Genomic DNA, 12339 nt, shown 5'->3' with positions numbered 1-12339 from the left:
GATATTAGTTTGGGCCATTCACGTTATGCCACGTCACATGATCTGGCGATTCCACATTTACACCAACGTGGAGAATTTTGCCCAATGATTTTTTTCAGTTATCTTTCCGTCTAGAGAAATATCCTCACCAAAATAATAACATGTAATGTGTATACAGTATACCTAATCAATCATTATCTTTCTTTAATTTTGTTGGATTTTTTGCATATTGCAAAGTTTAGAACGCGAGCGAATTCTCCGCGGAATTGGGGTTAAAAGGAAGAACTTTTAGGGTTTTTGATTCTTCGGGTTTTCTCGTGCTTTGATTCCTTTCAAGTCAAAGCAAAGCATTACCTTTTCTCGTCCATGTAAGTCAGAATTGTTCAAATTATTGTTTTGTCTTTTCTTTTGTGGGTAAATTTTTTGTTCGAATTATCTACGATCTCGTTGTTTGTTGATTCTCCTCAATCTCCTCTTCGATTTTGATCGAATTTCATAATCTGGGCTTTGGTTTCGCTCGCTTTCTTGTTTCCATTGTCGTAGTGAGTTCTCTTCGCGAATCAAATCCTTTGATTCCTCTGTTTTTGGTGTTCTGGTTTTCTTAGGTTCTATGGAATCGTGGGTCGTTTTAGTTCAATCATAAATGACGATTGAGTTACATTATCTTATCATCAGCCACAACTTTTAAGAGTTGATTATATTTTGATCCCGTATCTTTGGTTGTTCCGAACATGGAAAGTTTTAGGTTTTTAGTTTTTTCATCCCTTGTCTAAGTAATCGCTGTTTTACAACTGATCAAGTGGCAAGTACGTTACTTATGCAACTTTTGAGATCAGTCCTTACTTGTTAGAGTAACCACAATTCATGTTTCAATGTTACCACATGCTTCATGGCCATATCTCTTATCCTAGATTATTTCTTGCTTTTCCTTACAGATCTTTTGACGACCTAAGTTTCTGCTGTGAATTGTTAAACAGCCATCAGCCTGGGCTTGATTAGCCAACCCTGTTAAGGCAGGGTTTGAACTAAAAGTGAGATAGTGAGATGGATGTCTCAGCACTTTTAACGTCTGCTGGGATTAATATAGCGATATGCGTAGTGCTTGTATCGCTTTATTCCATTCTACGAAAGCAGCCAGCCAATTATTGTGTTTACTTTGGTCGATTGCTTTCTGACGGAAGAGTTAAACGTCATGATCCTCGTTGGTATGAGAGGTTCGCGCCCTCTCCTAGTTGGCTCGTGAAAGCTTGGGAAACCACTGAGGAAGAGATGTTGGCTGCTGCTGGTCTGGATGCTGTGGTTTTCATCAGGATGGTCATTTGCAGGTTAATGATACTTCACCTATAACATGCTTACTGTAATTGAATAGACAAGCATGGTATTTTCTACTGTTTCTATGTTCCAGCACTTGTTTTATTTCTATGTGGTATTTGTGTGTTTCGTTCTTAACAACTCTCACAGTTGGGTTATCGTGTTTTTTTTAAACTCTGCAGCATTCGTATTTTCTCAATCGTCGCAGTCGTTTGCCTTGCCTTTGTGTTACCTGTTAACTATTATGGACAAAAGATGGAGCACAAGGAAGTCCATTTGGAGTCATTGGGAGTATTCACAATTGAGAACCTTAATCCACGCTCACGATGGTAAAGTGGCGGCATATAATATTAATATTATCAGATAATATGCATAGCCTGTTTTTCTATCTGATTATGTTTCTCTGTGCAGGAGAAGATAGATTGCCAGTATTTTGTACAATGAAGTGCTGATCCTTGTTTTACTATTTTTATTTCCAGGCTCTGGGTTCATTGTCTCTCATTGTACATCATATCCTCTGCAGCATGTGCTCTTCTTTACTTTGTGAGGATCTTATACCTTGGTTCATTTCACGCTTACTGTTTCTCTTTATTCCATCACTTCCTCATCGTTTTGGTCTCTCGTCTCTCTCTCTCACCCTGTTTATACGTGTTTCACCACTGTAGGAGTATAAGAACATAGCCAAAAAGAGGCTTGCCCATATTAGTGGATCTGCCTCAAAGCCAAGTCATTTTACTGTTCTTATTCGTGCTATTCCTCAGTCTCCTGACCAGTCCTACAGCGAGACAGTGAGCAAATACTTTACAAATTACTATGCACCAAGCTATGTGTCGCACCTAATGGTCTACCGTGATGGCTTCATTCACAGACTGATGGTATGTGTTTTTATTTATTTTTGCAACATGCTGACTTGATTATCAGTCACTTGTCTTTTTGTTATGATTTTGTCGGATTAGGAATAAATTTTTCAGCTAACACCACTGCCGCTCTGCTTGGTTGACCTTAGCAGAATAGGAATCTCCTAGAATAGAAAAAGGAAGCTGTGATAGCTCTATGTTCCGGAATGTGATTTAACACTTTTCACACTTTACATGTTTCTTCTTTCTTTATAAAATGTTCACCATAACACTTCCCCTGTGTTCTGTCATAAATGCTTCTTCATTTGCCAAGGGCATCAAAGATTGATGAAATAACAGAACAGTAACTTTGTTGTAAAGATTTGATTGATAGTCATGTATCAGTTAAAGATATAGGAAGTTCTAAGGGGATTATATGATTGATCCACATTCTTGGAGTACTGATTTTGTTTTTGGCTCATTTGTAACGCTTTTATTTGTAGTTCATGTTATCTGATATTGAGGTTCTTTTGATATTACATCAGTTTTTTGCTTTGGTTATCTGATCAGCATTTTGAATGGCAATATCTTTGGTAAACAACTAGTGGATGGTGTGTGCTCATGATAACATATAGTTGAAGTGCAGTGGTCTATTTTGGAGAACAATTGAGTTAATTAGATTCTAATATTAATTGTGTCACTTTCTATTTTAGAATGAGACGGAGAGGATGTGTCAGGCTATAAAACATGTTTCTCCTGATTTAAGTTGTAATCCGAGTTTGAAGTCATGCGTCCTTTGTGGACCTGCAGCCACAAATTCTTTTCAAATCATCTCGAACGAGACAGACAGTGTCAAAGGATTGGAGCTTGGTGAGTTGACTTTGACTACGACAGAGGAAGTAAGGAATTATTTTCACTTTGATAGGTGAACTTTGTGCTGTACATGATATAGGCATAGTGTGGGGTTTTACCTGTTGCATGTCTTCACAGTTTTACAGCTGAAACTGGAGAATTGACTCTTTTGTTCTTTACTGAGATACAAATTGAGCTTTAGAGGTAACACTGAGACTTAGGGGAACCCAAAAAATACTACAATGAGACGTTAATGGACCTTGAATTAGTGATACAAAGAGCTTTTTGTTTAAAACCTTTAAAAGCTAGATCTAAAAGGAATATATCTCCATTCATGACTGCATTTGTAAACATTGCTTAATGAAGTATCAGCGCCTGAAATATGTATGCAAGGCTTACACTTTTCTGCTCATTTGCAGGAACGTCCCGTTGCTTTTGTGTTTTTCAAGAGTCGTTATGATGCTCTTGTTGTTTCAGAAGTTCTTCAAACACCAAATCCTATGTTATGGGTGGCAGACTTGGCTCCAGAGCCTCATGATGTTCACTGGAGAAATCTCAGAATACCTTATCGGCAGCTTTGGATGCGAAGAATAGCAACCCTTGTTGGTGCAATTGCCTTCATGTTTGTGTTTCTTTTTCCTGTTACCTTTGTTCAAGGGCTGACTCAACTACCAACGTTATCCAAGAATTTTCCTTTTCTAAAAGACCTCTTGAACAGGTCAGCATTTCCTTCTTGTACTCAGTAATAGAAGGTTTTGTTCGTATTCTTCTTAAGATGACATAGAGTTGGCACTAAAGAGTAGGTGTAGCTACGTTGCTTTTAGAGAATTTCAAGATGCGTATAGTCGGAGGCTGCTAGGCAGTTGATATATTTATGCTAGATTTTTCTAGATTTAAGCGCAGTAAAAAACTGAGAACAATTAAATTCTGTGTAATTGATTTCTTTTCATTTCCTTTCAATTTAATTATCCCTTTGAAAAACATTGCAGGAGGTTTATGGAGCAGGTCATCACAGGGTATTTACCAAGTGTGATTTTGGTTCTATTCTTTTATACCGTTCCGCCATTGATGATGTACTTTTCAACCTTGGAGGGATGTGTTTCTCGGAGTCAAAGAAAAAAAAGTGCATGTCTCAAAATTTTATACTTCACCATCTGGAATGTGTTCTTCGTCAATATTCTATCAGGCTCTGTTATCAGGCAGTTTACCGTCTTGAATAGTGTGAGGGACGTACCTGCACAACTTGCGAAACTTGTTCCAGCACAGGTAATTTTCAGTGTTCCTTTCACACGTGTGACTATATTCAATTTTGTTATTTTCTATAAGGCTAACGGTATGAAATTATTCATTGACTACATGCAGGCTGGCTTCTTCATGACCTATTGTTTCACGTCTGGTTGGGCCGGTTTGGCATGTGAAATCATGCAACCTGTAGGTCTTATTTGGAATCTGATTGCAAAAGTTATTGTTAAGAACAAGGAGGAGTCATATGAAACACTTAGGTTTCCCTACCATACAGAAATTCCAAGACTACTTTTGTTCGGGCTCCTGGGTTTCACCAATTCAGTCATAGCGCCTCTGATACTGCCGTTTCTGCTGATCTACTTTTTCTTCGCATATCTTATATACAAAAATCAGGTACGTGCATATCTGCTCTGATCTCTTCTACATAGACCTCATTTTGTAGTTGCCAATAAGCACTTCAAGAAATTGTGACATAGACACCTATATCCATGATCAAATGTTTTTGGACTTTTTCACAATTTGATATGAAACCTGATTCAGAAGCATGAAAGAGTATTATTTTATTTTCTTGAAAGATTTGTAACTAAATTCCAAGAACTCTGTACTGAAACATTGTCGTCGAGACCTTGCATTAAGTTACCAGCTGTTCTCATGATCTATCTGAAGCTTTACCTTATAACTTTGAGAACTGCATAAGGTGTTGTCTGATTGTCCCTGCATTCGTTGAGTGCTTGCTTCTGGAAATATGATTAATGTATTTGTGCTAATCGACTAATAGTGGTGCCATAGGTAGACAAGTCTGTGAGTTTGAAGTACAATTATTTGGATCTGACTAAGTTTGTCTTTTTTTTTTTTTTTGCAGATAATCAACGTCTATATTACAAAGTATGAAAGCGGTGGACAATATTGGCCTGTTTTTCACAACACTACAATCTTTTCACTGATCTTGTCGCAAGTTATAGCTCTAGGCTTTTTCGGGTTAAAGCTATCAACGGTTGCTTCAGGTTTCACCATCCCGTTAATCCTTCTCACTCTTCTATTTAGTGAGTATTGCCGGCAAAGGTTTGCGCCCATATTCCAGAAATATCCAGCCGAGGTATATATACATATATATATATATTACTCATCTTTTCATAACCTCGATTTGCATCTCCTGAGAGATATTGATGTATGAGTTTCTTTCAGATTCTTATCGCTATGGACAGAGCAGATGAGATGACAGGAAAGATGGAAGAGATACATAACAACTTGAAAGTTGCATACTCTCAGATACCAACGTGTTCTGAAGAATCCAGCAAAGCTGGTTGCACTTCTCCTTGCTCAGATCAGGAGTTACCAGATTCTGAAGAGTTGAAGCCTGAGAAAGAGAATCTTAAAGCTGATTACATATGGGAGTTCCAGAGAAGTAAATCTGGTCTTGATCTTGAGGTGAAATCCTGTCCCAGTGCTTCCCCAATTCGTAATTCCCCAGGGTTTGCCGAGATCTACAAACGAACATAGATACTTGAGTTACAATGTATACTTTATAACTCTGCAGATGAAAAGGTGTTTTTGCAGTTGAGTTACAATTTTAGTAGTTGAAACCCTTATGGGTGATGAAAGTAAGAAGTGGGGAAAGCCATTGAAACGTATATACAGTTTTGCCTCCTAAAATGAAATGTAAATTTGGAGTTACTGCAGGAGGAAATGAAACTATCCTTGGAAACACTTGTCTACAAGTACAATAGACGATTCTTTTCTTTGTCATAGTTTTGTGAAAGACATTGACTTTACGATATAGAAATGAGCAAAAGAGCTTTCTGTTTCTATCTCATATATATGTTTATAGTGTTCTTCATTGTCGTGTATACACAGCTTAAAATGCAGAGTAATCTCCTTTGTGGCAAAATATTGAAGATTGTTATTCTTCAGTTGATATCTGTGACCCATCCCTTGTTATCTTCAATCAATCCTGTCTGGATACCTACGAGGACTGAACGCAGTTTCTGGCAGACAGATTCATCCCCGGTTTTATACTCTACTCTGAATGTTTCAGAAAGATTACATCAGTCCATTTCTTTGCTTAAGGCTTGAGTAAAACTTGATTCAGGCATTGAGATTTACCTTTTTTCCTGATATGTGATAGTGCCCACGGGAGCAACTACTACAGCAGTTCCGGTGCAAAAAACTTCATCTGCATCCATTACTTCATCCACATGAACTGCCTTCTCTACTACCTGATCATAACTCAGGTGTGAAACTTAGCTGAGTTTAGTTTTTGGGTGTTTAGAGTGATTCAATCTTATCTGTGTTACCTGATAACCTTGATCACTTGCGATCTCCATCACACTTTTCCGCGTAATCCCTTCAAGAATTGTTCCATTAGTTGCAGGAGTTGAGATTGTCCGACCCTGAATCAATGATACAATTAGGATGCAACAAAGAGACATGGAGACACCACAATATATCTTACCTTGACAACAAAGACGTTGCAAGAAGAAGCCTCCTCTAAGTACTTCTTCTTGACAGAGTCGAGATAAAGAACGTCTGAAAACCCCCGACTCTTGGCTCTGCTCAGTGCTTTCAAAACCTACAAACACGTGGTTTATCAAAACTCTTTTTCTGACTCTGGTCTTTGAGAAACTAAGTTGGTTTCAACACTTACTGGCGCATAATTTGTGATGCTCTTGACGCCTCCAGCTCCACCAGGAGCCGCTCGGACATATTCTTCCTCAACATAGAGGTTAAGAGCAGCCATCCCTTCCTACAAATCAGTGAACAAAACATTTGCTAATCGTTCCATCGCCAAAAAGCATGGACATGCAAGAGTATTGTATATACCTTGAAGTAGTTACCAACTGGAGATGCATAGACAATGAATGTATATTCAGGTGCAGGACCTAAACCAAGTATTGGACCACTTCCCATCAACAAAGGCCTAATGTACAAAGTCCCTTTCCCTGCAGGAGGAACCTGAACAAACACATCATCACTTATCAGATCCCAAAAACAAACCTCTTCAGAAGAAATATACGTCACAAGAAAGCGTTTTTACCCAACGTTTGTTTGCAAGAGCGGTTTGTTTAACTGCATTAACAAACTGATCAACCGAAGGAGAAGGCATGAGCATCCGTTCAGCGCCAAGCTTCATCCGGATAGCGTTGTGATCCGGACGAAACAAAAGAAGCTTCCCATTTTCTTTCCTGTATGCTTTTGTACCTTCGTATATCGCCTGCAAAGAATCCCAAAACCTCTATTGATCATACAGTTGAGAAACAAATCAAGAAACATTTGGGGGTTACGAGATCCTTGCCTGTCCATAGTTTAAGACTCCAGCAGAAGGACTTAGCTGAATATTCCCATAGGGACTAAGTTCTCCTTGAGTGAATTCGCCGTCTTTTGAGCATTTCATGACATACATGTAATCAGCTGGATTTAGACCAAACCCGAGATTATCCCAATCCAAATCCGCATATACATCATCTCCATTTCTATATGATACAATTACAACAAATTTGAAACAGAGCTTTTTCCAATGGTAACAAAATATCTATATGACCTGGCTGGATCATGAAAAAGAGAACTTACTGATAAAGAGGTTTCTTACGCTCTTCTCGCAAAGCCGATGCAGCTTGTGCGTTGTACTTGGCGAAAGTTTGTAGCTATTTCATCAGGACAAAAAAAACAGAACATAAAACATGTTTGTATCTGAGATCCGAGTTATGTCTCTAAGTAAGTAATCATCATTAGATTGTAAGAATCCAGTTTATACCGTACGAATATGTAAATGAAGAGGTAGAACCAGAGTTTTGCGTAGAGATGTGATTGTTTTGATCATCTTCTTTTGCAGAGCCTCTGTTTTAATTCTCTTGATTTCAATAATAATAAAAAAAACAACAAAATAAAGAAATGAAGAGAGAATTTTGTTGAATGATATACCGAAAAAGAAGGTGGAAGAGAAAACACAAAGAAGAGTGTCAAATTAAGTATCCAACACGTAAGTGAATGCGGAGCTTATGTACAGTGTCTGCTTTTATCTTGGCAAATCGTTGAATTTGTTTTATTTTTTTTCTTATTTTTATCTTTTAGTGGTAAGAGTTCTTATCTTATTTTTGTGTTTCTTTTGCTTCGTCACTTGTGTCTATCTGCCCTGATCAGACAGATCTAGACGTGTCTTTCTGAAACTAGATTTTAACGAAATCAACGGACTATTGTTCTTTTCTCGTTCTCTTATGGGGTAAATAAATGAAGAAAATTAGTGGTGTATCTTCAAAATGGAGATTTCTATTTTTGAACTGTAAACTATTGTAAGTTGGTATAAATATCAATTTAGCAATGTTTCTTCGGCACGCAATTACCTAAAGTATACAAACAAATACTTGACGAAAAAACAAAATACAGACAAGTACTAATTTCAGTAATTTTCCATGAGATGTGAAATAGTAAACTAGTGATGTGAAAGCCACGTTGGACCAAGAGGTCTTTGTCGGATAAACAATTTTCTTTCCATGTCAATCTTTTAGACCATATTGTTGTCTTTTCAACGTCTTTGTCCGTAACTACCCAAATGGGAGATAAACACGTTGTGGAGATTGACAGCCACGTCAGTCTGAGAACTTTTCTTATCTGATAACAACGTTTTTGCTAAGATGGCTTACTAATGAATATTGATGTCCCTTTCCAGTATCGTCGTATCACTAGTGTCATCGACTATTAGTACACACTTGACGCGAGCACACTCCTTCGTTTTCTTATAAATATCTTTAAAAAAAAAAATTCAAATTATAAATATACCAAACCTAGTGGAACAATCAACGAACCTCATTTCTTTGAAAAATCTTAAATCGCATTTGTCGTGTCTTATCAAAGAATCTTAGACAGTCTTGTGTGTGGAATCTACAATATTTACAAAAAAAAAAAAGTTTCGACAAAATTGTTTTTTTTCTAAAAGCGAATATACCGCCGTAGAGTCTGGCAAATAGAATCTGAGGAGGCTGATCATACAGCAATGGTATTTTGAACCAATGGTGGCAAAATGCCACAAAGACAAACCATTAGATTACATATCCTGACCTTGAAGTTGAAGGTCTTTAGTTTTGCTTTTGTCTCTTTGGAAGAGTGAAACAAATGTTTAATACTAATACGATGTGGTGATATATCACAAATTTATGTCACAAATTTACCAAAAACTATTTCAAAAGCTTTTGATGGGTGATCAAGAGAGTGCAACATTATTTATAGGATATGAAAGTAACTTAGGCAATCTGCAAAACCCAATCTTTAGTGTCTTGGATAGAACCAGTTTGTATTCCGACAAGAATAGATCGAAGTTGCTGTGTAACAATCCCATCTCCAACTTTGTACTCAGTCCTGCAGATTATTTATCAACAGATAAATGTAAAATTCTAAGCATATGTATACATGTATCCAGAGAGGAAGAAGAGACCTTGTGTTCTTAAAAGTGATGCTTCCAACAGAAGCAACTCCAGCGGCAGTTCCAGTGCAGAAAACTTCTTCAGCTTCCTTCAGTTCTTCTACCGGAACACTTCGTTCTTCCACCTGAGTCCATTACACACTTATCAAAACTTCCATGCATCAAAAGTATTCCTATTTTGAAACAGAGTATTGCTCTGTTTTTTGACTCAAGATTGGAAACGGTGTTAGAAGAAAAAAGACGTGGAATAACTACTAACTTTGTAACCAAGATCAAGGGCGATTTCGATTATGCTCTTACGTGTGATCCCTCCGAGAATCGTTCCGCTCGTAGCTGGTGTCACTATTGTATTGCCCTGAAAGACTCAATAAACTTCAATTAGTATACAACAGCATCATTAGAACAAAAAAAATCCCTTCCACTTTTGTCTTAAATAGAGTGTTTGTTAACCTTCACAAGGAATATATTAGCAGCAGAGACTTCTTCTATGTTCTTCCCAGTATCTGCATCAAGATACAAAACATCCGAAAACCCTCTTGATTTTGCTCTTCTCATCACTTCAAGCACCTTTCACAGTTAATCACCAAAACAATTAACACTTACTTTGGAACGAAACACCTTGCTTAGTACTTGAAACTATATAGGATGAGTGTTTAAACTTACTGGACCGTAATTGGATATTGCCTTTACACCACCAGTTCCTCCAAGATAAGCGCGTGGAATCACCTCCTCCACATACAGGTTCAACGCCGCTGTGCCTTCCTATACAAGCAATCAAATTTAAGACCAAGACTCTTTGCTACAAAGAAAACAAGAATACCTCTTCAAGGCGATTAAGACCTTGAAGTAGTTTTGAACAGGAGAGCCAAACACAAGAAACGTGTACTCTGATGCTGCAGCCACACCCAAGCTTGCTCCACTTCCGAACAACAACGGTCTGAGATACAACGAGCCTTTGCCCGGAGGAGGAACCTAATAAAAAAAAAACTGACCCTTAAAGAGATCTAAACCGAAGATCATTTTCTAGGAGAAAAAGGCATCGAAAATGTGGTTCTACCCAACGCCTGTTTGCAAGAACGGTCTGCTTAACACCTTCAATAAACTGATGAACAGAAGGAGAATGCATACACATTCTCTCAGCTCCTATCTTCATACGCATCGCGTTTAGCTCTGGACGGAAGAGAAGAACCCTACCGTCTTCTCCTCTGTACGCTTTCATCCCCTCTATTAGTCCCTGCAAAGTCGACCAGAAAAGTAGTTTTTTATCACAACTGAGATCATATATTTGTGTGATTTTGGATAAGATTTGAAGCTTTGCCTGGCCATAGTTGAGAATTCCAGCAGCAGGGTTGAGCTCGATGTTGCCGTAACGGCTAAGGTAACCCTGTTCGAAGTTTCCGTCTCTGCAACTTTTGGTGGCGAACATGAAATCTGTCCGTACAAGACTGAATCCAAGGTTGTCCCAATCTACATCAGCATATTCTTCATCCTCACTGCATCACAGGAAGAATATTTTGCCTATTGAAGCCTATTTTCTTATATGATAACTAGAATCCAAGACAAGGACTATTCATATTCCTAACAAAACACTAACTTTTAAACTTTTGTTTTTTTGGTTTAAAACTTTTAATGGTTGGAAATGTAAAGCACTATTTTTACTGATTTTAAAAAAAAAACATACTACACTTTTTTTTACAAAATTTGTTTACTCCATCGAAACGATCACGGGCTTGAGCTGCATTGTGCAACCACCACCAATAAGCGCTTTCCGTCACGCAATATTTTTTCTAAAAGTATACAATTTTAGCATCTATTTTTTATTTTTTTTATTTCCTTTAATTTTTTCCCCATTTTGTTTCTTGCATATTTCTTGTAAATGGTAACAATGAATAAGAACGGACAAATGTTGAATTTGATTGGAGGTTACTGTTACCGTTCTGCCCCCGAGACATGTTCTTCTACAACAGAAGCTGCTGCCTTGGTCCCATGCATACGAAATCCCCAGATCTGTGTTATTACAAACAAAGCAAATGTCTTTTATTTTTACTATTACATAAAAATAAAATAAAATTATGTAAGTTGTACAGTTTCCTTACTGTATAGAAAAAAGAAAAAGAAAAAAGAACAGTATGATGGTATATTGGAGAAAGTACGAGCCTTGGAGAGATAAGATGAAGTTGTTGAATATTGAGGTAAGCAGCGACGAAGAGCCATATACGAAGAATGTTGTACGAGCTTTGTTTGTGCACCAAAGTGAAACTCTAAAATATATCTCTTATTGATAGGTGTAGAGAAGATTATTATTAATGAGGTCGTGCCAACTCTGAAGAAAATATTTGAGAAACTACAAAGAGGAAGAGAGACAGAGAGTGGTTGAAATATATAGAGAGAGGAAGGGAAGTTAGAGGCATTTTCTTTTTCGGTATTTAGATTACGAAGCCAAGACTTGTACGTTACCACAAAAATACCTTCGAAAATATCTATGGGAGATTGGGAGTACATGCATGAGTAAGAAAATAATTATAGTAAATCTTTTTGCTTTGTTTTAGATGGCATTCAATTTTATTGTGTTGCCCTGATGGTGGAAACATAAAAGTATGGTACAGTTACGTATGGTCACTATTCACATAAATATCAATGGGAAACTAAATGCAAACCAACTTTATTTCCTCAAGGTCATCATTAAATGATCCCTTCTCGTTT

The 12339-nt window shown here is 37.4% G+C and overlaps 3 protein-coding genes across 11 annotated transcripts; 1 reads left to right on the top strand and 2 right to left on the bottom strand.

Annotated features, from left to right (window-relative positions):
• Positions 1–96: 96 nt before the first annotated feature.
• Positions 97–5984, top strand: AT1G10090 (Early-responsive to dehydration stress protein (ERD4)). The gene is made up of 11 exons (NM_100883.3): positions 97–347; positions 915–1304; positions 1473–1619; positions 1770–1833; positions 1956–2165; positions 2840–3025; positions 3398–3696; positions 3968–4244; positions 4341–4616; positions 5086–5319; positions 5409–5984. The coding sequence occupies exons 2-11, from the start codon at positions 1024–1026 to the stop codon at positions 5721–5723; spliced, it is 2289 nt and encodes a 762-aa protein (NP_172480.2). The 5' UTR covers positions 97–347; positions 915–1023; the 3' UTR covers positions 5724–5984.
• BCAT-2 (branched-chain amino acid transaminase 2) lies at positions 5824–8208 on the bottom strand. 3 transcript variants are annotated; one of them, NM_001035938.2, is made up of 11 exons: positions 8142–8208; positions 7975–8057; positions 7791–7864; positions 7516–7693; positions 7258–7434; positions 7044–7175; positions 6868–6966; positions 6676–6792; positions 6518–6613; positions 6327–6439; positions 5824–6245 (listed from the first exon to the last, which is right to left on the bottom strand). In NM_001035938.2, exons 2-11 carry the CDS (start codon positions 8038–8040, stop codon positions 6131–6133), a joined length of 1167 nt encoding a protein of 388 aa, NP_001031015.1. In that variant the 5' UTR covers positions 8041–8057; positions 8142–8208; the 3' UTR covers positions 5824–6130. The 3 variants fall into 3 exon arrangements, with proteins under 3 accessions (NP_001031015.1, NP_172478.1, NP_001031016.2); NM_100881.3 differs by having other exon boundaries at positions 7975–8208; NM_001035939.3 differs by having other exon boundaries at positions 7791–8057.
• A 794-nt stretch (positions 8209–9002) lies between these two features.
• On the bottom strand, positions 9003–12222 carry BCAT-1 (branched-chain amino acid transaminase 1). 7 transcript variants are annotated; one of them, NM_001331881.1, is made up of 10 exons: positions 11794–12222; positions 11570–11643; positions 10955–11129; positions 10694–10870; positions 10477–10608; positions 10300–10398; positions 10087–10203; positions 9896–9991; positions 9649–9761; positions 9003–9572 (listed from the first exon to the last, which is right to left on the bottom strand). In NM_001331881.1, exons 1-10 carry the CDS (start codon positions 12136–12138, stop codon positions 9458–9460), a joined length of 1443 nt encoding a protein of 480 aa, NP_001320929.1. In that variant the 5' UTR covers positions 12139–12222; the 3' UTR covers positions 9003–9457. The 7 variants fall into 7 exon arrangements, with proteins under 7 accessions (NP_001320929.1, NP_001320930.1, NP_849629.1 ...); NM_179298.2 differs by having other exon boundaries at positions 9009–9572; positions 11794–12056; NM_100880.3 differs by having other exon boundaries at positions 9009–9572; positions 9937–9991; positions 11794–12056.
• Positions 12223–12339: the final 117 nt, after the last annotated feature.

This window comes from Arabidopsis thaliana (genome assembly GCF_000001735.4).
Source record: "Arabidopsis thaliana chromosome 1 sequence".
In the NCBI taxonomy this organism is placed as follows: domain Eukaryota; kingdom Viridiplantae; phylum Streptophyta; class Magnoliopsida; order Brassicales; family Brassicaceae; genus Arabidopsis; species Arabidopsis thaliana.
This window is presented reverse-complemented; position numbering and strand designations above follow the sequence as displayed.